At 48.2% G+C, this 24,971-nt stretch overlaps 1 protein-coding gene across 30 annotated transcripts in view; it reads left to right on the top strand.

The window, feature by feature from the left end:
- Positions 1 to 24,971, top strand: part of LOC112544175 (transmembrane protein 229B) — a 71,412-nt gene that overhangs the window by 33,000 nt on the left and 13,441 nt on the right. For 8 of the 30 annotated variants that reach the window (XM_075927377.1, XM_075927379.1, XM_075927371.1 and 5 more), the window contains one exon: positions 19,342 to 19,473. The exons of 4 other annotated variants lie outside the window; for them this stretch is intronic. In XM_075927377.1, the coding sequence (XP_075783492.1) occupies positions 19,447 to 19,473 (27 nt within the window). In that variant the 5' untranslated portion in view covers positions 19,342 to 19,446. 18 more of the 30 variants (XM_075927372.1, XM_075927368.1, XM_075927363.1 and 15 more) reach the window with 15 other exon arrangements.

Here is a 24,971-nt window from a genome sequence, read left to right as displayed (position 1 = left end):
GTATGGTGTGTCCTGGATGGGAGCTGGAGGCATGTAGGTAACTGTAGAAGTCAGTGGGTTTTCTGTAGAGTGTGGTGTCTAATTTACATTGGTGATTTGTACTATGGTGTCCAGGAAATGGATCTCTCGTGTAGAATGGTCCAGGCTGAGATTGATGGTGGGGCGTAGGTTGTTAAAATCTCTGTGGAATGCATCCAGTGTGTCTTGGCCATGGGTCCAGATCATAAAGATGTCATCGATGTAGCGTAAGTAGAGAAGAAGTAAAAGGGGACGGGATCTGAGGAAACGTTGTTCTAAGTCAGCCATAAAGATGTTCGCGTACTGTGGGGCCATGCGGGTACCCATGGCTGTGCCGCTGATCTGGAGGTATAAGTTGTCCCCAAATTGGAAGTAATTGTGGGTGAGAATAAAGTTACACAGGTCTGCTACCAGACTGGCAGTGGTATTCTCTGGGATAGTGTTTCTAATTGCTTGTAATCCGTCTTCATGTGGGATGTTGGTGTAGAGAGCTTCTACATCCATGGTAACAAGGATGGCGTCATCAGGGAGGTTATCGATGTTTTGTAGTTTTCCAGGAAGTCAGTAGTATCTCGGAGATAGGTGGGAGTGTTGGTTGCGTAGGGTTTGAGAAGAGAGTCTACATAGCTGGATAATCCAGTAATGAGCGTGCCGATACCTGAGATGATGGGGCATCTGGGGTGTCCAGGTTTATGGATTTTGGGAAGCAGATAGAACAATCCTGGTTGGGGTTCAGAAGGGACTGTGTCTACACTGGCCGCTTGAATTTCCGCAAGAACACTTGACGATCTCATGTAAGATCGTCAGTGTTCTTGTGGAAATACTATGCTGCTCCTGTTCGGGCAAAAGCCCTCTTGCACAAATCATTTGCGCAAAAGGGCCAGTGTAGACAGCACAGTGCTGTTTTCCGCAAAAAAGCCCCGATGGATAAAATGGCGATCGGGGCTTTTTTGCGGAAAAGCGCGTCTATATTGGCCACGGACGCTTTTCCGCAAAAAGTGCTTTTGTGGAAAAGCGTCCTGCCAATCTACACGCGCTTTTCCAAAAATGCTTTTAACGGAAAACTTTTCCGTTAAAAGCATTTCCGGAAAATCATGCCAGTGTACACGTAGGCAAGGTGTGTCTGTGTGGATTTGGTCCCGAGTAGGGAGTTTTTTAAGGAGACAATGTAGTTTCTTTTGGTATTCTGAAGTAGGATCAGAGGAGAGAGGTTTGTAAAATGTGGTGTTGGAGAGTTGTCCAGTTGCCTCCTGGTCATAGTCAGATTTATTCATAATGACCACAGCACCCGCTTTGTCAGCTGGTTTGATTATAATGTCCAGGTTGTTTTTTAGACTCTGGATGGCATAGTGTTCAGCGCGACTCAGATTGTATGTCGCTTGTTGTTTGTGAATAATGTCAGTCTGTGCATGGTTGCAGAAGCATTGTATATAGAAATCCAGATTGTAATTCCGACCGTCAGGGGGAGTCCATATAGAATTGTTTTTCTTTTGGTGTTGATTGGGGGAATCTGGTTGGTTAGATTGATGTTCATCGGTAGTTTGGAAATATTCTTGTATGCGGAGGTGGCGAAAGAAAGCCTCAAGGTCACCACAAAATTGAATCCAGTTAGTGGGGGAGGTGGGGCAGAAAGAAGCCCCCGGGATAAGACAGACTCTTCTGCTGGGTTGAGTTTGTAGCTAGAGAGGTTAACAATATTATCCGGTGGGTTGAGGTAGTTGCTGTTGTTTCTGCCCCACCTTCCCCACTAACTGGATTCAATTTTGTGGTGACCTTGAGGCTTTCTTTTGCCGCCACCACCTACGAGAATATTTCCAAACTACTGATGAACATTAATCTGGAAAGAGGGGAGACTGGATGCCATGGAATAACAAATTGCTCATTAGATAAAGAAATAGACAAACCAAGCTGGGCTTTGGATTTGTGTTGGGGTCGATTTCATAGCAATGTAACTGTGGAGCTCAACACTCATACCAAGAGAAATGTATCGAAGTCACACAACCTGGAGGGAAATCACAAGACAGGCAAGCGTGGGTACTTATGTTTATAGTGTTTGCTGTGTCCCCTGAACTAACTATGAATACAAGTGCACTGGAAACCATTGCTCATTTGCAGCCACTTCACATGGATTTTGGGATAATACAGTAGCGTCTGCAGCAGCAACAGTGATATTGTAAGCACAAGATTATGATGACCCATATCCCTTGCTCTTGCACTTGCTACAAACCACTATTACTCACACCTAACACATCCAGACCACACGCAGACCAATCTCAAACACGTCTTAATCACAGGATCATATCTAACACATTCAATACACGTTAACTGATCATTGGCACAGCCTTTGAACACACATGCTTCTGTCTCACATACACACACATCACTTCACTTGCACATGTGAGTCATAAGTGATGAAGGCTGCATGGAGATCATGAAATTGTGGTTTATAGTATTCTCAGGAGGGGTCCTGGTTTTTTTTAATAACCTATGAATTTTTTTATAGGAAGGGGATGGACCTGACTTAATAATTGAAAGTGAAAACATTTTAAACTTGGCTTTCAGGAGATGCTGAGAGAGCAGGATCTTTCATTGTTACAGCTAGTGGTTTGTCAATTGAGAACAGGATGGAAGGGCACAGAATGTGGGTTGGTCTATTTTTTCTTTGGGTGTGGGGAATGGCCTTGAGCTAACATAGCAGATTTAAGAGGTACAATGCTGCCTTTTTTGAAAGGCTGAGTTCAGAAAGGCGGTGCTGAAGAGTGACATTCCTTTGCCTCTTTCACTGGTACACACCCCCACCCCGATTACACAACAGTCACAAACATACATATGCCAGTGGCTTTGTCACACACTCCCCTGTCACGTGAACTCATACATACAACTTACCCTGACTTGTCGCGCTGACTTGTACACTTGGGCTACATCTACACTGCAGGCTTCTTGCACAAGAATGGCCGTTCTTGCCCAAAAACTTGCAGAGAGTCTACACTGCACATGTGTTCTTGTGCAAATAAATTTACAGTACAGGGTCGGAACTGAGGGCTTCTTGTGCAAGAGCTCTGATGCTTCGTACAAGGAATAAGCCTTCTTGAGCAAGTGCTCTTGCACAAGGAGGCAGTGTGAACGGGCAGCAGGGAGTTTTTGTGCAAGAACTGGCCTCCAGGAAAAAACGCAGCTGCCTGCTTGGATGCTCTGTACCTGCACTCACAGCTCACTACTTCCTGCTTGCTGGACCCCCCCTTAAAGGCGCATACATCCTGCAGACGCCGCATGGGAGCAGCAGCACAGCCGGCAGCTGTCCACAGATGGCTCTGCCTGCTGCAGCTCAGAAGCCCAGATGTCTGCCCCAGAGCCACTTCGTGAGCGTGCACAACCATTCCAGGAGCCACCCCACAGTTTCCAGCAGCCACGAAGGGGCACCAAGCAGCTTGCCACAGGCTGGGCCGGGGCTGAGGTCGAGACCCTCCTGGACCTGTGAGGGCAGAAGGAAGCCCTTCACGATCCTGGTTTCGGCGCTGCAACGCCAACATCTTTGGCCGCGTGGCCCAGGCACTGGCGGACCAGGGACACCCGGCCTGGACCCTGGAACAGGTCTGGGCTAAGGTTAAGGAGCCGTGCCTGGCATATGTGAGAGCCAGTGAAGGTGGGGGGGGGGGGAGGGCGGAGCTGACACTTGCCCCCACTACGAGCGCCTGCACGCCATCATGGGGGAGGCGGAGGTCCAAGGGCCCTCTCCCATGGTGGACACCAGACTGCGCACCCCGGTGGTCAGGCTGCCTAACCTGGAGGAGCAGGGTGACCTGACCACCACCTCTGAGGATGAGGGAGAGGACCACCCAGCCACAATCACCCTCCACCTGGAGCCAGTGCCCAGCAACCAGGACGTCTCCCAGTACTGGTCTGAGGCCGGTGATGGATCCTCCGGTGAGTGTAACAGTTGTCACTTGCAAAGGTGGGGGAAGCGGGTGCCAGGGGAGGGGGGGAGTGTCACTCGGGCAGTCCCAGCTGCATGCTGTGTAGAAGTACGCAGCACATGCAACCACATGCAGCCTGACTGGGTGGCATGTGGACGCGGCAGGCAGCTCCAGGGCAGCCAAGTCCCAAGGGCGCAGGCCAGACCCCGCACATCCCGAAGGACGTCGCATACAGACAGTACGCAGCCATGCCTGCCCGTGTGACACAGCAGTTGCTCCTGGGAAAAGCGCAGAGAGCCAGCCCTATGAGTGCAGCCCCCACAGAGCCTCTATGCTGCTCCTGGCCTCCCTACTGCCCCCGAGGGAATCCCCCTCCCACTGTGACCACATACTTCCCTGGGCTACTTGTCCAAGGGCTGGGGGAAGGAGGAGCGGGGAAGCAGGTAGCCCGGGCCTCTGGCCCACTGAGTCTTGCTGCAGGGACAGTATACTCCCAGCAGCCCTGGCTGCGTCTCCAAGGCAATCAATTGACAGTAGTCCGAGAACCCAGACCTTATCTGCCACGCTTGCTCCCATGCATTGTGGATGTGTACTCAAACATGACTACAGCATCATGGTTTATGCTCAAAGTGACGAGTAGAAGCCATGTGCTCTACCTTTGAGAGGGAGTGTACACCGTGCTAGACAAATAGATACAGCATGCCAAGTGGCTAGGACACAGACAAGGGGTCTTCATTCACAGTGATGTCTCCCCCCGTGTTACAATCCATGGAGGATCACTTCATTCCCAGGATTTAGAACTAGTCCTTATGTGAATACACACAGGGGATCGATTGGGCCCAAGCCACAGTTTGTGGTGTAACATATGGGTCATGGAGGAGGGCACGAGGCTCAGGGAAATTGTGTGTAGGGCTGACTGACCACCTTGCCATCTTCTGTGTTCTCTGTAGCTGTACCAGCCGGGAGCAAGGGACCATCCAGCCCTACGCCGCCAGCACCAATGATGCAGGGACAGGCCAGGCAGCGTGACCAGCTCCTCCAGCAGCACATGCAGGCCATGGAGCAGATGAAGGAGGCGGTCAGCAACACGCTTTGAGCCGATCTGGAGTGGTAGGAGCAGGCATAGGGGCAGTTCCTCCAGCATTGTGACTGCATGTGTGACACCATATCCTCCCTGACGTCACACATTGGCCATGACATCCACTATGGCATGGTCTTGCCCCACCCTGCCGTGCCCATGCCCCCTCCTGTCATGTCTATGCCCCCTCCTGCTGCACCCCGTCCTGCCCACATCCCTGTGCTGCCTGTCCCAACCTGGCCTGAAGGGCGCCGAGGCCTCCACACCTGAGGAGGCACTGGGAGGAGCCACCCCTCTCAGCAATAACTCCCCCTCCCAGTTCAGAGCCCCCTCTCGCTGCCCACCCTTCATCCCCCAATGTAAATAATACAGTTTATTTTTTGGTTAACGAAAACAGTTGTGTTTATTGGGAGGTGAGGGAAGGGGGGGAAGCAAGGGTTGGAGATGGGCGGGGGATGTGGACACAAGACAGAAGTGACCTACTGTGGGGCCTGCGAAAACATCTCCCTGAGTGCCTCTCCTATGTGCACCCCATCATGGTGCCCCTGCCGGATGGCGGCTGTCTGGGGCTGCTTGAACACCTGGCCCTCGTCTGCCATCCACTCCGGGAGGAAGGCCTCTCCCTTCCTCTCAACTATGTTGTGCAGCACACAACATGCTGCGACCACCTCCGTGATGTTCTGCTCGCCCATGTCGAGATGGGTGAGCAGACAACGGAATCTCACCTTCAGTCATCCGAAGGCGCACTCCACCTGGTTGCGGGCCTGGTTCAGGTGGAGGTTGAATCTTCCCTGGCTGGGGTCCATGCATCTGGTGTACGGCCGCATCAGCCGCGGCATAAGGGGGTAGGCCACATCCCCCATGATGCACAGTGGCATGCAGAAATCCCCAACCATCAGTTCCCACTGGGGGAAGAAAGTGCCCACCTCCAGCCTGCAAAACAGGCTGGCGTTTCGGAGGATGTGGGCATCATGTGCCCTGCCCAACCTCTCCACATATATGTCCGTGAAGTGGACACAGTGGTCCACAAGGGCTTGGAGCACCATTGAGAAGTACCCCTTCCTGTTGACCAAGTGGGCCGCTTGATGCTCTGGTGGCTGGATGGGGATGTGGGTCCAATCCATGGCCCCCCCGCAGTTGGGGAACCCCAGGGCAGCGAGGCCAGCCACGGTTGTGTCCACATCCCACAGGCAGATGACCCTCTTGAGCAGGATGTCTGTGATGGCTCTGACAACCTGCAGAAGGGCACACAGAAACACAGGGAACACACAGAATGAGACTGGGTGGGCACATAAGCTCTTGAGGGGTTCCTGCTCCCCTCTGATTCCCTCTCCCCCCAAATATGCCAGGGCCCTGCAGGCCCCCCCCTCCTACCAGCAGGCCTATGTGAGGGAGGGACGGCACAAGCCCCTGGGTGACGGGGCTTCCCCACTTCATCGCCCCCAGCCTGGACTCTTCTCTTCCCCCGGGCAGGGACTGCAGCCCCCTCGCCCCCGGGGGCCTTACCTTTATCAATACAGCACCTACTGTGGACCTGCCCACCCCAAACTGGTTTGCCACTGAGCAGTAGCTGTGTGGTGGGTCACAGCTGGGTGTTGCGTCTCCGGAGTGCAGGGGAGAGCCAGGCACACAGCTCCAGGAACGTCTGCTTCTGCATCTGAAAGTTCTGGAACCAATGCTGGTCGTCCCATTGCTCCAGCACCAGCCGGTCCCACCAGTTGGAAGTGGTGTCGAGTCTTCAGTATCACCTCTCCATGGTCAGGTAGGGATGCCACAGCGAAGCCGCCGCATCCAGGGAGAGGGACTCCAGATTGAGCTCAGCGTCAAGCTCTTGCAGGAGTAGAGAGGCAGCATGGAGCAGCAGCTGCAGGCACTCCAAAATGGTCGTGTGGGGCCAGAACAGGCACAGGGCTATCTCTGGCTCCATGGCATAACAAGGAGAAGGCAAAAGTCCCCAAAGGCACTAGGGCAAGAGCTGTGGTGTCTAAAGAGGCTGAGGGCAACCACAACAGGCACTGCGACAGCTTTCAGTCCCTACAAGAGGTCCCAAAGCACACAGCAGCAGAGAAACGGCTGTCTAGGGAGATCCCTTTAAGCACGTCTCTCAGCAGGGTTCCAGCACCTGCCCCCGGAAGGTACTGGTGCCTTTTTGCCCTGTCCTAAGTGGTTCTGGGGGGGCAGGTCTTTGCACAAGAGCGTCCCGCCAGCGTGGATGCTCTCTTGCACAAAAGTGCATTGCTTTTGTGATGTGCTTTCAGCAGTGTTGACGTGCTCTTGTGCAAGAACTTTTGTGCACGAACTCTAGTGCAAAACAGTTCTTGCGCAAGAAGCCTGGAGTGTAGATGTAGCCTCCCAGAAATATCAATTTTATCCACACAAATCACACACAGACATGAGTCAGATATGTCCCTTCTGACTCAGCTCCTATGAATAAGGGATAGGGGCAAACCACTCAGAGCTGAAAGTAACTTCAATTTCTTACAGGTACTGTCATATTGCACCCTTCTCCAGGGTGGCTTAGGGCAGGGTAGTGGGATGGGTGGGCTTAGGACAGGGGACTGGGTGTGTGGGGGGGTGCAGGAGTCAGAGTTGGGGTGTTTGTGGAGGGGCTCAGAGGGGTATGTGAATGTAAGGTGGAGTTGGGGGACAAGGGTGCTATTTAGGGAGGGGGGCAGAGTCCCCCCCTCCCCGATTTGTACCAGGACATTGCTTTCCATTCCCCTTCATCACCCTCAGGGAGCAAAAGGAAAGCACACTGCATGAGTCACTTACTCCTCTGTCTCCCCTCCCCTCCTCTCCTCCCAGCCTAGAGCAAGAGACCTGCTGGCATATTATGTGTGTTCTCCTCTTGCAACCTGAGAGTGAGGTGAAGAGCAAAGCATCCTGGTATGGATCTCAGAGGGGTTGGGGGCTTCAGCCACCCTGCCCTCCCTAAATGGCACCATGGGGGAGGAGGGCACTGGGGCTAGGGCAGTCCCAGACCAGTGGGGCAGGCATGCCCCCAGGCTGCTGCCCCTTTAGCTTGCTTGGCTGCCTATACTGCTTAGTGTGGCAGCCTGCAGGAGACCTGCAGCTGAGTGCCCCAGCCAATGAGCTCTTTCTTGCTTGAGCAATGCATCAGGGTGCACCTGTTATCACTTACACTTACCCACAAACACCTGACATACATCAACCAGTCATATGCCCAGATGCTTACATGTAGCACTCACACATGTACCAATCCTCTATAGCACTTGCATGCACTGATTTCTTAGGTATGAAACATTCACATTGTTGCTGGATTCTTATTTTTCCATCTCCCTGAATGGAAGACCCTCTTCTAGGGCCTTTGTTTTGCTTGCTTAGAGCTGATGTAATGAATGTAATGGGTCCTCTGTTCTCTTTGTAGAAGGGAATGTTAATTATTTTCAGCAGACTAATTACACTGCTAATGAGAGGCTGTACTGCAGTGATATTCCCTTTAATTACTTGTTCGTAAGTACTGTGCTGAGCTGTTTTGGAACATACTATTAAATGCAAATGCCTGTGTCTGGCTTGGAGATGTGCCTTTAGGCTCTCCAGAAGAAATACTTTGCTAAGTTTAAGAGTCCATGCGATGCAGAAAGTTGAAGAAATGAAAATAGTTCTTGGAGCCACCTAGTCAGTGACCTACCAGGACAACTGTTTGCTTTCTTTTCCATATGAATTATATGGTTATGAAAGTGAAAGGATTTTTGTTATTTCTAATTTAGCAGTACCTGGAGGTCACAACCAACATCAGGGCTCCATGGTACTATGCTATATAATTAGACATGGTCCCTACACCAAAGAGCTCATAGTCTAAGGAAGCAGCTCTTCTGCAGCTGGTAGTGCCAGATACCTTCAGCCAAGTTCACAAATACACCTCAGTTCTGATTCTGACATGTCCTTGTCCTTTTCTCCCTGAATCCTGCAGGTCTTCTCCTTATGTCCTCCGAAGTCTTTGCTACCTAAATTGCTGACAAAATGGCATGTTTTATGTCAGTCCTAAGAGAGCCACAGTATCGTAGCTGGTGTTCAAATTGTGGTACCCTCCCCTGATGCTCCTCATTCTGGATCTGCAGCATGTCCTTTATCCAAATGCTGGGACACCTTTGCAAAGGAACCTCATGTTTTTCTGTGTCACCCTCACCTGTTCCAGTCCTGGAACCTCACACCATTCTCCCAATGTACCTCGACCCTGACCTGATGCTCATGACCTGAGACTCCAAACACACAGTAAGCTTTGCTGGTGCCCTTTCAGTGTGGTTATTCTTCCAGTCACAGGGGAGATATGGAAGGAGTGGTACTGTGGGGCTGTCGCTTGCCAGGGAGGAAGAAATGCTTGTTTAATGGCCATACTAGAAGTCAGTGAAAGATGGAGTGTTGATCGAATTCTGAAAGTCCAGTGTTTTTCAAATACAACAGGCCACTTCATGTGTAGTTAAAGCAACTAAAAGTCGGGTGATCTTAGGACCTTCAGAAGGAGTGAAGTGGACCCCCAGGAGACAGAAGATCCTACCCAGGTGTGAACTATCAGCATGATGTGCTGAGAGTCAGCTCCAGCACTCTGAGACTTCTGCCATAGCTCCCTCAGAATGGTCACTCTTCCAAGTGGGCCAACCTAAGTGAGACCAGAGGCAAATTGGGCTGACCTCTTCAGGGAGCACACCCACCTTGTTGGACTTTTCCAAGAGACCTGAATCGAAGGCTCAGTTTTGTTTTGTCAGTTTGGCATGAGAATGCCTTTCCTTGCTCTTGGCAGGCACTGCACCTGCCCTTTGTATTCTCTCCACAGCAAAGAGGTTGCCAAGCTCTGGGAGGCTAAGTGGGTGAACAGTGATGCAGGCTCAAAATCATTCATACCACCAGACTGCTGAGGGAATGATAATCCCTCAGGGAAAAATTCTTCAGAATGCAAGTAGGTCATTTGTTTCTGCTTCTTGCACTCCCTTTATTTTTTCTTGTCTTCCCAAACCCCTCACCCACTGGCTGTTGCTTGGCTCAAAATGCTTCGAAGCAGTTTCTCAGTGTTACTTTAACACTTGATGTGGAGATAAAAATGTGTCCAGGCCTACGGGTGCACCGCAGCTGCTTTGTATCTCACTGCTGGCATAAACTGCCTCTATAGCTCGTGGAACAGGCCCTGGCAGGATCACTCCAGAGCAAGAGTGATCCTTCAGTGGTGCAGAGATGACATAGGATGCTGCTGGGATAGGAGGGGAAAAGGTGCGGCCAGAGGAAACAGGCATGACCAAGACACTCCTGTTACTAATCCAGTCCTCTGTTATGTTTTTGCTCTCTTGGTGCTATTTACAAACAGCTGATTAAAGCAGATTGCTGAAGGCGGGGAGCTAGGTTGGTTAGAGGCAGTGCCAAGATTAGGAGAGTGCACAGATGATCATTTAAGCCACTTCTGAACACAAACCTCTGACGTGCACTCTACAGAGTAGCTGCTTCCCATATCTAAGTCTGTATATATACCGTTTAAAGTTCCCTTGCCTGCCTGACTAATACCACAATAACATTTTTATCATTACTCTGCAAATAATTTTTTGAAAATCTTTGCTTCACTGAAGCTGTTTTTCTGTTCTTTGGACTTTACTCATCTCAGACAGTGAAATTAGACTGCTCAGTTTCACTTTATAGGTTGCATGCCAGCACAAGGCTAAGTTTAAAGGGAGCGTATAAAGCTACGAAATCTGAATGATAGTCTTTTACATTGACTCTATTCAGGTGTGAGTGACTGCACAAGATGCAATGCAGTGGCGAATCAGGCCCTGTGAGGTGTCTTTAATATAAGGATTGATTGCATACATTTTGAAATTAGTCCAGTACTTGTGGATTTTATCAACATCTCTTCCTTTTAGTGTGGATAGAGTTGAACAGTTGGGGTATGTCTAGACTACATGGCTCCATCGACAGAGCCATGTAAACTAGTTTACCGGGCATAGGCAAAGAAGCGGGAATTTAAATAATCCCCGCTTCATTAAAATAAACATGGCCGGCGCGCTGTGCCGACGATCAGCTGATCCGGCACAGCGTGGCAGTCTAGACACGGATCTGTCAGCTGGGGAAGCCTTTGCCGACCGATCCCTTATGCTTCGTGAAACAGACTGCCATGCTGTGCCGGATCAGCTGATCATCGGCACAGCGCGCCAGCCGTGTTTATTTTAATGAAGCAGGGATTATTTAAATCCCCGCTTCTTTGCCTATGCTGGGTAAACTAGTTTACATGGCTCCATCGACGGAGCCATGTAGTCTAGACATACCCTTGAAGTCTTGCTTGCCGCTGATAATGCACCTCTTAGACTAGATGACATAACACAATATACTCCTCTAGAGTGAAGTACCTACAGGCAGTCTCTGGGTTACGTACAAGATAGGGACTGTAGGTTTATTCTTAAGTTGAATCTGTATGTAAGTCGGAACTGGCATCCAGATTCAGCTGCTGCTGAAACTGATCAGTTTCAACAGCGGCTGAATCTGGACGCCAGTTCCGACTTACATACAGATTCAACTTAAGAACCCCAGGCGTCCCCAAATCAGCTGCTGCTGAAACTGATCAGCAGCTGATTCCAGGAAGCCCGGGGCAGAGCAACTCTGCCTCGGGCTTCCTGTAGTCAGCCGCTGGTCAGTTTCAGCAGCGGCTGACTTGGGGACGCCTGGGGCAGAGCAGCTCGGGTGCTGCTGGGCTGGTCCAGTAGCGCGGCCGCTCCTCGGCGCTACTGGACCAACCCAGCAGCACCCCAGCTGCTCTGCCCCAGGCGTCCTGATTCAGCCACTGCTGAAACTGATCAGCAGCGGCTGAATCAGGACTCCGGGGCAGAGCAGCTGGGGTGCTGCCGGGTTGGTCCAGTAGCGCCAAGGAGCGGTGCTGCGGGACCAACCGGCAGCGCCCCACCTGCTCTACCACAGGCCCCGGGCTTTGCTCCACGTCTCCCTGGTCTGCTGGGGGGGGGCACTAGCTGTGTCCCTCCCCCCCCCCCCCCAGCAGACCAGGGAGACGCTAAGCAAAGTGGCGGAGGACCCGGGGCCGGACCCGCGGCGCTTCCAGATCAGTTGGAAGCACCGCGGGTCCGGCCCGGGTCCTCCGCCGCTTTGCTCAGCATCTCCCTGGCCTGCTGGCTCCCCCAGCAGACCAGGGAGACGGGGAGCAGCTTTTCTCGCCCCGGAGGAGGTGGGCGGCAGGACCAGGCGTCCCGCCGCTCCAGTCCTCCGGGGCAAGAAAATCCCCGCTCATAACTGCAGATCCGACATAAGTTGGATCCGCGTAACTCGAGGACTGCCTGTACTTGGTTTCATATAAGCCCCATGCTGTGCAGAGGCCTACCTGAAGAGAAGAGTGGGAAAAATGCCCAAGACCTGCTACTCTAGGGCTGTCAACATGAAGTTCGAAAGACATGACTCCCAGGACTCAAGGATTCAGGCACTGAGGCTGCAAATCTTTTGCCCTTTGTAGAGACTGGGGGTATGGCTAGACTGTGGGGGGGTTTCGAGATACCAGATATAGCCCAAAAAAACTCTGCCGCGTCCTACGAACGCATTTGCTCATCCACTTTTTTTTATGGAAGAGCAAACGCTCTTTCAGAAGCCCTATATTCCTCATTCTACAAGAAAGAAGGAGGCTTTCGAAAAAAAAAAATTCTGACATTCGGCCTAGTCTAGATGAGCTAAATGTCAGAAAAGCCTCTTCCATCAGAAGTATTGGAAAAGTACCCTTTTCCAACAAAAACTTGTAGTCTAGCCATACCCTGGGACAACATAGGCTCGGTGTCTGGTTCCATTTGTTCTAGGTCAAAAGATGTCATATTTGCTTAATAGGTTTTAAGCATGAGTTAAAACTAATTCAAGGTAATTTAATGTAAACATTGTTTGTTTGGCCAGAGTGGACAGTACCAAACTGTGTTTCACTGACATTTAGAAACTGTATTCTAGACTAAATAGTTTTCAGGAGCCCATCACCACAGCATTTAGGTGCCATGTTTACTCAAACCCCCATCTGACGGACTTTGTGCTAGTTGCTGTCCAGTAGGAGAAGAAGATAAAGGAACAGTTGCATTGTACAATATGTGCATGCTGAAATCAAAGGTTTACTTAGACTTCATAGGCTAGTTATTACCTGTTAGGTGAATAGGTGATAAATCAGAATGGTACCAAGGCTTAATAATGATATGTTAAGGGACTAAGCCTCAATAAGTGTGTCCCTGGGAGGTGCAATTATCAGCATTCCTAAGACCTATGTGAACTCATTAAGGAAGGAGCAGGGCCTTAGTGTTCAGCTACCAACTAAATTTATCTTTAAAACTATTGAATGAAGTAGTTATTTAGATGTTTTCTCCTAAAAAGAGGCATGAACTATGTCCACTGCTAAGTAAAACTCAGCTTGAAGATTGAAACCAGTGGTTAAGCTAACTATAAATGCTGTCGACATATGGATGGCAAGGTCCAGGGCAGGAAATATACCAATCTCTGAGACTCCTATTACAGAACAGTGTAGCGTCATTAACAGTAGAGATACCTGTGCCATGGCTGGCTGAGACCATTCTCTCTCCATATAACAACTGTTAGTTATATGTCACCTGGGTAAGATTTATGTTGCATTTCAACAGAGAGAGATCAGCTGGTGGTTCAGTTAAAGGGCCATGTATTCTTGTAGGAATCAAGAGCTTTTCTGAAAATGCTGCAGGTTCACCACAGTGATGCTGCTCTTCCTTCCACTGCAGAGTGTGGCAAACGCGGTTAGGACCTGACTCTGTGAGGGGCTGAGTGCCTTCTGCAAGGTGAGGAGTTCCCTCATCTCTCTCAGAGGAGTCCACTGAAATGTTTATGAGTTAAGGCTGCTCAGGACTTTTTTTCTTCTCCTAACAAAACTGATTTTTGGGGCTTAAATTTCTTGAGTGGCGTGAACTAAAAATTATAGCAGCTGCCAGAGAACTTTGCAGGCAGGAAATGGCCTCCACACCACTTCCTCTGGGAACTTATTTTGCAGCGTGAGCTGCTATGTAGTATGCAAACTGGGCAGAACAGGGTCCTCTCTACCTTACAACTGGGAGCAGCCTGTGCATTGGGATTTGGCCTCCAAAATGTGGTGGAGTGCCTTGAAAATGGGCCTCTCAAAGGAGTGAGCAAGGTACATTATGTTTCAACGGTGGTGTGTGGGTGGGTGGGTGGTGAGCAAGGTAAATTGTGTGTGTGTGTGTGTGTGTGTGTGTGTGTGTGTGTGTGTGTGTGTGTGTGTGTTTAACAAGAAAACATTCAGTTTGAAATTACCTGGGACACGACCACTGCCTGACACCAAGGTGGTCAGATTAAATAATTGAGCAAACCATGTAGATGTGGTAGGCCCTACACTTGTCCTTGGCTCCTCTATGCTCATATGTCTTGAGGGCCCTGAGTGACTGTCATTAATGTGTTTGTAAAGTAAAGTCAGTGTTTGTGTGAATGGTGTTGGTTTGACAGTTTGGAAGATTCACATGTTCTGTTTATACAAAAGAAAGCAAAGCACCAGGAATGACTGCATCTACTTTCCCTACAGCAGTCTGCCTCAATGCTGCCCTGGAGAGACCTTTAAGGATAGCAGGGGGGAATTCAGAACTCCAGTCAACTAAGGGAACTGGCTTCTCTGCTGAGGATAACACTAGTGAGAGTCAAATAGTGTTAACTGTGGCAATGGTTTGATTATAGAAATATGTGACTGTCCATCACTGGAACTGAAACATATACAAGAAAACCAGAGAGTGGGAGCCAAGTGTGCTTTGGAATGGGGGAGAGGGGCCAACAAGACAGGACAGTTCCAACAGCCTCACTCAGAAAGCAAACTGGAGTTTAGTTTTCAAATTCCCCGTTTCTAAAAGGAATCCAGCGCTGACTAAGAAACGCTATTGGTACGGACAGCTCTTTGGGGCAAGGACTGTCATTTGCTGTGTGCCTCCACAAGTGTTTAGAGCATAGGCACCCCTAAACTGGTTGAGCTATCCAGATGTATTTCAGTATAAATGCTATAGTAATAATAAGAAAGGAAGTTTCTGCTTTGCTGGGAAGTATCTGGTGGTAAGACACAATCAGAAAGGGTAGAAGACAAGGGAGCATTTCTCATTCCTGTGTACTTTAAGTTTTAGCACATTTACTTTGAAAAGGGCTTTTAGTTGAACTGTAATGTTCTATGTATCCAACTTAGGTAACACAATGACAGTTGGTGTGATTTTCTGATAGTGCATATGGCCTCTGCTGGGTGATGGGGCTAAGACTTAACACGCCATTTACACAACAAAAGACTGAGCTAGAAAACCAATTTTTAAAACTGGTTAGTCTTGAGAATGGTTTCTAAAGGCTGTTTGAATTAGCTTTTGCCCATCTCTTCAGATAGCAATGCCAGATTACAGGAAACCATTTAAAAATTGGTATTTAAGAAGAGAGTAGTAGTCCAGCACAGAAACATTTGCCCGAGAAGCTGCAACAAACTTCTTTTCAATAAAACTGGAAGAGTGACTTGTACCAGGAGAAATCACTATCTCCTTAACCTCCCTGAGCAGGTCTGTTGTCTGTACAGGACTCTGCTCAACTTTGACTTGCCTGAACACTATTTAAATTGTGTTTTTCTGGCTGTCCAATACTTAAACCAATCTAAGGAAGATGCACTTTAGTCAGTGAAATAATAACCAGTAATAATCTTCCCATTAGCCTTTGCTTCACTTACTGTGTTTTCTTCCTGCATCCAGTACAGAGTGGTGCTGGTCTGCCAGGGAGAAGCCACAATGAGTAGATGCCCAGTGGTCCAGTTTGGAATTATACCTCCTATGTTAACTGTGGACTTGAACCAAACATTCGTAAGAACAGCCATTCTGGGTCAGACCAAATGTCTGTCTAGCCCACTATCCTGTCTTCTGACGGTGGTCAGTGCCAGGTGCCCCAGAAGCAATGAACAGGACAGGTAATCATCAAGTGATCCCTCCTCTCTTGCCCATTCCCAGCTTCTGGCAAACAGAGGCTAGGAACACCATCCCTGCCCATTCTGGCTAGTAGCTGTTGATGGACCAATCTTCTATGAATTGATTTAGTTCATTTCCTTATCTACTTTCTCCACATCAGTAATGATTTCATAAATCTTTATTATATCCCCCCTTATTCATCACTTTTCCAAGCTGAAAAGTCCCAGTCTGATTAATCTCTCCTCATGTGGCAGGTATTTCGCACCCCTAACCATTTTTGTTGCTTTTCTGAAACTTTTCCAATTCCAGTGTATCTTTTTTGAGATGAGATGACCACATCTTCATGCAGTATTCAAGATGTAGGAGCACCATAGATTTATATAGCGACAGTGTTATATTTCTTGTCTTATTCTCTATCCTTTTCTTAATGATTCACAACATTTTGTTCGCCTCTTTAACTGCTGCTGTACACTGAGTGGATGTTTTCAGAGAACTGTCCACGATGATTCCAAGATCTCTGTCTTGAGTAGTAAAGATTAAGGTAGTTCTAAATAGGCTTTTTAAACACAGCCGTTATTCTACTTTGAAGGACTAAACTGCTCAAATGTATCCTCTAAGTCCATCTTTACTCTCTGTATTCACTTCTTGGGCATACAGCAGCAGCTTTGTGCTCTCCTCCTTTATTTCTTTCAATGGATGTCTTGTTTATACTTGAGTGTGGCCTGCTCTCAGTGATCCACCAGCAGACCAACAATAAGAGGAAAATGGCCTTTGCTTTCCAGGCAGTTGAGGTACTCAGCCAGGTTTGTCTGAAGGAGCCTGATACGAAGTGATTAGAAATGAGAAGCGATTTGAAGTGTTCAGGTATTCCTGTATTTATCTTGGCCCAGGAATAGCCACAGAGAAGCAAATGCATTTTCACTAGCTCCTCACAGAAGGTGACTACCTACATATAACAAAGGTGTGGGAGGATTCATTAGCTTGTCTGCCAGATAGCCCACCCCGGCAAGGCCTTTGCAAAGCAGGGGTTACATTTTGACAGTGCAGGTAGTTAGCCACTGGCACAGCTTATGGGTTGTAATAGCACTGACAACTTTAAAATCAAGGTTGGTGTTTTTTCTAAAAGGCCAGTGTTCAAACAGGAACTAATTCAGGGAAGTTCTATGGCCTGCGTGAGGGAGGAAATCAGATTACATGATCACAACGGTCCCATCTGCTTCAGAATCTATGAACTAACACACCTTCTGTCATACTTCCTCCAGTAGCTTCCTTACTCCTCCATTGCACAACCACTGCACTTCCCCATCCCACCTCCACTAGTGCCCTGCCTCAGATCACTCGTTTTGTCCTGTAGCCTTTCCCAAATGGAGGAGGTTCCAACTCCATACTCCCAGCCTCTTATTTCCTTCTCTGCCTTCATCTCTGTGGTCATTGAGAAGCTAGTAGAATTGTGCGTGTGTAGTTAGCAGGTTGGAGGAATCTAAAGCAGCAATCTGGAAAGTCTCGCCTCCTTCAAGCAAGGCTCAGCCCTATGTGATAAGGCTCAAATCCTTGTCTCCCTGGCCCACTGCATCCCTGCCTTCATTGGAACCATGTTGACCTCCTCCATCAGAGCATATAGGTATCGGCTCCTACTTGGAGTGCTAGCTCATGGGAAGGGAGTGAGAGCTCAGTGTGCCAGCATTCCCTGCCCCCCTGGAAAAGGCGGCTTCCATTAAGTGACACTTCTAAAACCCTGCTAGCCTGCCCTGCGAAAGACTGGGCATGGGATTGCCACTAGCAGCCTTGGCGACTTTTGCCCTCTGAGGCAAAGTTGTTAGTACATCAAGGAGGATGTATTGCAGATAATTTGTCATACTGTGGTGAAGTTGCGTCAGCCCTGAAGTTATTTCAGGACTGTTTCAATGCCCCAGGAAACTGCAGGATAGCTTCACAAAAGGCTGGCCGCTCCCATCCAAACTGAATTGCCAGCTAAGTTTCAATTTTAGAATATTTATGTCTGGAAAGACTATGAAACGCAGAAAGACATAGCTGAATTCTGCAATACTAAGAGGAGTTCATGGCACCAACGGTTAGAAAAATGATCTTTAGATCCACAGGCAGAGCATGTTGGCCCTAGAAATCACCGAGAGCGAATCAACATGGGAGTCAGTCTTCGGCCCGACCCTTGGCCCAAGCCAAAATGCAGAGGATGCAAGTAGGGGTGGCAGCATGTTTGTGCATGGTACTGCTCTGTTCAGGGACTGGTCCCCTTGCAGTTAGAATAGCATGAAAGGTGCACTACATTATTTCAGACTGCAGTAGCCCCAGTGGATAAAAATGCTGTTTAAGATCAATAGTGTTCAAGTGTAGAGGCATCCTGGGCATGCCATCTTTTTTTCTATGATACTGGCAGCAAGGAGAAGGGTGGTGCATATCCCCCTTGCTCTGGGAGGTTTACCTTTGACTAGTTAAGCCATCTTTAGAGCCACATTTCAGTCAGAGTAGAACCAAGCAGCTGTCCCTTACTGAGGAATCTGGTCCCTCATTTATATGGTGACTTTTCTGACTCTAGCTGCCCCTCCTGGCCCTGTTCTCTACTGTCCTGATCCTTGTGTACTTGCTTGCATCACGGCAGGGTGAATGTGATGTCGGGTAAAATGCATGTATGCTATCTGGTAGCCTCTTATGCCCTCTTTGCAAATGTGAAAATGACACCTCAAGGCAGTGGAGGCAGACTTGCTATGTGGGAACTACTCCCTTGGATCCCAAGCTCTGTACAAGGTAGATCTATAGTTCTTTGCCCTCTTTGTTCTATGGACAAATTAGCATTGACTATGTGGTGGAGCCAGCCATACCTGTGCCATAATAACTGAGCTTCTAGGGTTGCTGATTGTCCTTTATTTTTCAAGTGTCTGCCTTGAAGAGCGCCTTGGTAATAGAGACTAAGACTCACCACTAATTCCCTTTGCTGTACAATATGTTTCCATTGCTAATGATACACTTTGCAAACCACGGAGGCAGTCGACTAATCCTTGTGGTATGCTAATTGCTGGAATCCAGCCAGAGAGTGGTTTATTCCCACAGAAACTTTTTAGGGGACCTGCCTTTCCCAGCTTTAAATACTGTGGCTCTTTCCTAACAGACGTGCCCACCAATGGCAAAACATCAGAGTCTGTTCTTAAGTTGCACATTTGCTTTTTTTTACAATAGAGATACAGAGCTCAGTGGTTTGGGGTTTGTTTGTTTTGTATTAGGCTGAAGGAACCTTTACTAGAATTGGCTGAGAAGGGCCCAATCAGAAAAGGAAGAAGGAATGTAAAGGTCTTTGGGGACAAATTACAGTAGCAAGGAAAGGATGGACTTTAATGAATAGTTAATATGTTTTTGAAGTGTATCCTTTCCTCATCCCTGTATCCCCTAGGACCTGTGAACTCGGATCTAAGAACATGGCAAAACTACTCTATTGGAGACTCGTAAGGGACATGTTTGGTCAGAAAGAGAAACACAATCTTTTCTGAGGATTATTATGAGGAATGTCAGGAGTCCCAGATTGGTAAGTGGCAGCTAATACGATGCCTGGTTTTTGAAGGACTGCTTCCACAGCATCTCAACCTTGGTGTGACAGAAAGAAGATTATGCTTTTTGGGGGGCGGGGTAGGAGATGTGGATAAAGCTGCTACAGAATTGCTAGCAAAAGAACAACAAAAGGATGTGAGAGAATGTTGCTGGACCATTTTCAGGAACACAATAAATGGTAAAAGGTTCAATAAAGTTGAAAGGCCCTTGAAGGGTAATTATACTACATGAGAGAGTTCCAGGATAAGATGGAAGGAAGGATTTTTTTAAAATGTTATACACTGCCTTTGCTTTGGGCGTCCATAAAAGTATGTAAGACAGAAAGTACTGGAGACACGACATTTGTTTCCCCCAGTTGTACCTTTACTCTAAAAGGTGTTTGGAAGCTGCCATTTTGGTCTCTATTAAATAACAGGTAGCATTTCAGAAACCTGATTTGTCTATGTTTGTCTGGGACAAGCTAGCAGAGACTATCATGTTCTATGTATCAAAAAGTAATCTTTTACTCTCTGCTTCTAACTCCCCAGAAGTTTTACACTAGACCTGTTTTATCCTTCTCTATAGTACTTTCTATCTGAGGATCTCCAGGCATTGTACAAAGGTCAATGACATAAACCTCACAGGATTCCTGAAAGGGAGGGAAGTCTTGTTCTCTCCATTTGTTAGGCAGAGACAATGTAAGTGATTTGCATGAGGTTACACTTAGTTTATAGCAGAGCTAGCAATTCAGATGCTCCTAATTTTGTGCCTTAATCATAAGAACCCATTTCCTCCAGAGCACCCTTCTTGAAGCGGATACATGTTTTTACTGCCAGTTACGGTTCTCCAGTGCACCGTGACAGGGCAGACCATGAAGGGGACTGCAGCGCCTCCTTAGGTGGCCGGATGCTGTCAGTGCCACCATTCGCTCATCACTTTGCAAAAACAAGGCACTGAGGCGTGATGCCCAGAGTGCTCTATTGATTGCTCCACTTGCTGCCATCCACTAATACAGTAGTTAGGCTCAGACTTTCAGAAGTGGCTACTGATTCTGATTGCAACAATACTTGGGTGCCCTTCTCAACAGACATGGGCCTGATTTTTCAGAAGAGCTGCTTCAATAGTAGGGCTGAGAGCTCAGCATCTCTGAAAATCAAGCACGTGCTCAATGGGGACACTAATCAATGGAAGCACCCCAAATCGGTTAAGGCTGGTTTGTGCAGCTCCAGTGACATGGACAGCTGCAGGAGGATTCCTCTGGTGCAAGGGGATCCATGGTGCTGTTAAAACCACCATCACTGCTCCTGGCCCCAGCCACCTGGTCCTGACTACTGGTGCAGGAATAATAGCATTTGGTATTACAGTAAACTGCCAATTATACGGCACCTTTAGGACCCAGAGGATGCCAGATTATCAAATATGCCGGACTATAGGAAGGGGGGATTATGAGGAGTCTGGGGTGGAGTGGAGGGGATGCGCCCCTCGGCGCTGCAGGACCAACCTGGCAGCACCCCAGCTGCTCTGCCCCAGACTTCCCCAAGTCAGCTGCTGCTGAAACTGACCAGCGGCTGACTCCGGAAGCCAGGGGTACAGCATGCTCTGCCCCGGGCTTCCCGGAGTCAGCCACTGGTCAGTTTCAGCAGTGGCTGAATCGGGGAAGCCGGGGGCAGAGCAGCTCCAATTGTCCAGCTGCCCGGAGCACTTCCAGGTTCCAGATGGTGCCGGACCATCAGGAGTGCTGGACCATTGGATGCCGGACCACCGGAGTTTTACTGTAATTAGAACAGCCCTGTCCCCAAGGGACCTTCGTGGCAGCCAGAGCCTGCAGGAATACAAGGAAAGCCTAGCAATGCTCCCTTCCACAGCCAGTCATGTTGGTTCATTGTAAGATAGGGGTCAGTCCAGAGGCCAGCAGCCCCAGCATAGGAGTGGAACAGATGCTTTTGCATTCCTCCATTTCAGTTCTGCTCAGTGCTGCTCAGCTGCAGCAGAGGCTTTGGCTCAGTGAGCGCAGAAGCAGGTCCTTAGCGACCATTATGCTCCTTCAGCTTTTTCTACATTTACAGCAGCATGTAGGGTACACATGCCCACGCCAGGAGGCACACAGTGTAAGGAGCAGTGCAGGTGGGCAGGCATTGCTTATGTGAATACACCAGAACCTTAGGGTATGTGCCCTGCACAGTGCTCTGTGCCCAAACAGTGCCTCTCCTGCCCATACTGCTGTTGTACCAGAGCAGTGTCTCACTGCCAGAGCCTGTCACTGTCACGTGTGGCAACACACCCTAGTGTGGACACAGCCTGCTTTTCCCTGTAGCATGCTGCTACAAATCCCCTCCACCAGAGTAGGTAAGGCCTTAGATGCTTGTTCATTGCAGTGCTATTAATTTTCTCTCCTGGGAATTACACTAGGTCTTCCCCACTTGAGCACCTGGAGGTATCCAAGCAGGTAGACCTGCCAACGGAGAGGGGAGAGGGTAAGGGGCACTGGCCCCAGGGCTCAGTGATTCAAAGGGACCAGGGTTTCCGGCCGCTTCTACTGCAGCAGTGGCAGCAGCTGGAGCCCCAAGTCCTTTACATCATGGCCGGAGTGCTGCTTCGCACGGCTTGGAGGGCTGAGGGGTACCAGTGCTGCTGAGAGCTGGGGCCCTCCCACACCTTTGCCTGGGGTCCCACAAAGGCTGTTGTCCCCCCTGCAAGCAGGCAAGCTTTGAATGGCCAAACCAGCGATATAAACAGAATCTGCTAGTTGAGAAATACAGTCACAGAACAACCTGTTAAACATAACTAATTATCTATCAAGCCCTGTGCAGATATAAAATCTGTATCTGCAGTCAATCTGCAATGTGCAAAAATGATCTAGTTATCTAAAGCAATGAAAGCAGTGAAATACATGCCTTTTGAAGTCCAGCTCACAGCAGGAGCTACCACAGGCTCTGAGATGAATGATTCTTGGTAAAGTTGCATCTGTTGTTAGGGAGATGCAGGGATTATATTGTATGGGTCTGTAATTTTAAGCTTGGGTACATTAGGATCCTAAGGAGGACAGGATTTATCTGGTTTTCACAGGAGGGATTCAAATCCCGGGCTTCATTTGCAACTCCGTATGACTACATTACCCCCCCTAGTTGGTAATATGGACACTCACCTTGTTATTTCAAAATAAGGGGAATTATTCTGAAATAACTCCCCAGTGTAGACATGCCCTTACTGTGTAAGAATGTATGTGGGCTATACTTGTTTATGATGGAATATATGTGAGTGCGCATAGACCCATGGATGCCATTTGCATGTGTAGATGTAAATGAATGATCGCATGGGTACAAGTACTCGTAGGAGTGGGTGCACACATAAATAACAACATCTTTTTGTGTGTAATATTCACACACAGGATGTGAGAGTGTGTGTGCATACAGTATATATGCCATACAGTACAGTGGCAAGCATCCCCCATGCTATTGTAAATACAGAGACACTGTCTTCATGGTTCCCACGTTAGTGCTGCTATGTGCCTGGCTTATTTGCAGTTTTTATTCTCTGCCTTACAATTTGTGGCCCCTGGATGAGGCTAATGGGAAGGTGTGAGCTTTATATCCTTTTATTGCCATTCTCCATTGTAAGTTAATAAAAGCACTATATTAATGATGTCTTAATGTTCTTCCTTTATTCTGTGGACAGTCAGCTGGGGAAATGGGCAGAGACTGCCTTATTGCACCCTTGCAATGAACAAGTGCCTTCTGGGCAGCATGAATGGAGAAGTATTACTGCTAAACCCACAACGACTCAACTCCTTTGGCTTAGCTGGTGATTGGATTCATGTAATCTTCTTTGGTTATCATTCTTTTTTTATTGTATTCATATTCTCTCTAAGACAGATTAGAGAGATTGGCAGGGATCTGCTGCCACTAGATACAGGATGTACTGGACAGGACACTACACGTGATTGGGAAGGTGTCAGCCTAGAATGGGAAAGAGACCGACTTTAAGAGGCACAATGTGGGTTTGAGGCCTTGCTTGTGTATTCTCAAAAACATGAACACATATTATTATACAATTTACTCTCACTTTGGTGAAATGTCTTAAACATTTATACTTAGTGATGACCTGTTTAAAAAGAAATCTTTGAATAAGGAACTGAGAACCATAAGGAACTAACTTCGGCCTTGTTAAAAATCACCTGTGCCTTTATACATACAAACCAGCTAGGGGAACTTTTAGCCCCCAGTTCTCCACTAGTTTGAAGAAATGTCCCTTAAAAAACTTCACTTCAGAAGTGGGTAAGTTACCCTGAAAAAGCATCTAAGATACGTTTGCCACCCTCAGGCAGGGAAGTGGAAGGAGATGAGGGTGAGGTTTAGGGAGGGAAAATTCATCTGGGAAAATATTTGGAGGACAGGGCACGGATCAGCTGATTTGGCCTTAATCCACCATAACATGAGAGACTCTAGGAAGGATAGCTTTGACAAGCAAGCAGACTGTGTTCTGCATTTTTGATCACTCATGCACATGACACATTAGCACAATCCACTTATATGTTGCAAATCTTCCCTGCTCTGTTTGTCCCACATCACCACACTTTTTGATCATTTCTCTACTGCTAACCTGGATGCAGCTTGTGCAATGGAGAGTGTCCAGCATCAGAATAGAATGTCACCATCATAGTTGTGCTCGCTCTCAGATGTGCTCACATGCAAAGCAGTGTTCCCTGTAAGCCAGGCTCTTGGGCAACCACCCAGGAGAGATTCAGGTGCCATCCAGTTGATTAGCAAAGTGCCTACAGCTGCCCACAGCCAGCAGCATGTGTTTCTATTGGTGGTGCACATCTGCACATGCCTCAGTGCACATATCAAAATGTATTCTGCACATGGATGGATGGAAAAATTAGAGGGAACATTGATGCAGAGTGGGCCTCAAAAGGGAAAATGTCTAGGACTGCATGATTTCTGCAGATAGCTATGTAAAGAACCACATCTCATAGTTGTTAGACTATACCAGGATATTGGGTTGTGTGTTGAAAATATTGGGTAGGAGGGACTAGAGCAAGATAACCTTTTAGTCTTCCCATTGCATTATTTGCAAGGAAAGGGGAAAGGAAGAATTAGCTCAATCCCACTAACTTCCTTTAACATCTCTCTATTCACATGTGAGCCAGAAACCTGCTATTTTCTCCTTGGAATTTGGGCATATTCCTCTAGCAAAGTCAAACAAGCTTGAGTAAAGATTTGATTCCTGGGAAAGGGGTTTGGAATGAGTGTGTTGTTGGCCCACAACATCAGACTCTCTCTCTGTATCTCCTCCCCAGGTCATACTAATGGCTGACAGCCAAATCCCAGTTGGCAAACTAGGCATTTGAAACCTCAATCTTACTGCCATAACACTATCCTTCTTATTGCAGTCCTAGGCCGGCTATTCTAGTTCTGATCATAAAACCAGATTTCTATTAGGTAGCACAGTCCTTTAAACTTAGATTGTCAGGCATTTGCCTTGAAAGTGCCCTTG

The sequence above is a fragment of the Pelodiscus sinensis genome, chromosome 4 (assembly GCF_049634645.1).
Source record: "Pelodiscus sinensis isolate JC-2024 chromosome 4, ASM4963464v1, whole genome shotgun sequence".
In the NCBI taxonomy this organism is placed as follows: Eukaryota; Metazoa; Chordata; order Testudines; family Trionychidae; genus Pelodiscus; species Pelodiscus sinensis.
This window is presented reverse-complemented; position numbering and strand designations above follow the sequence as displayed.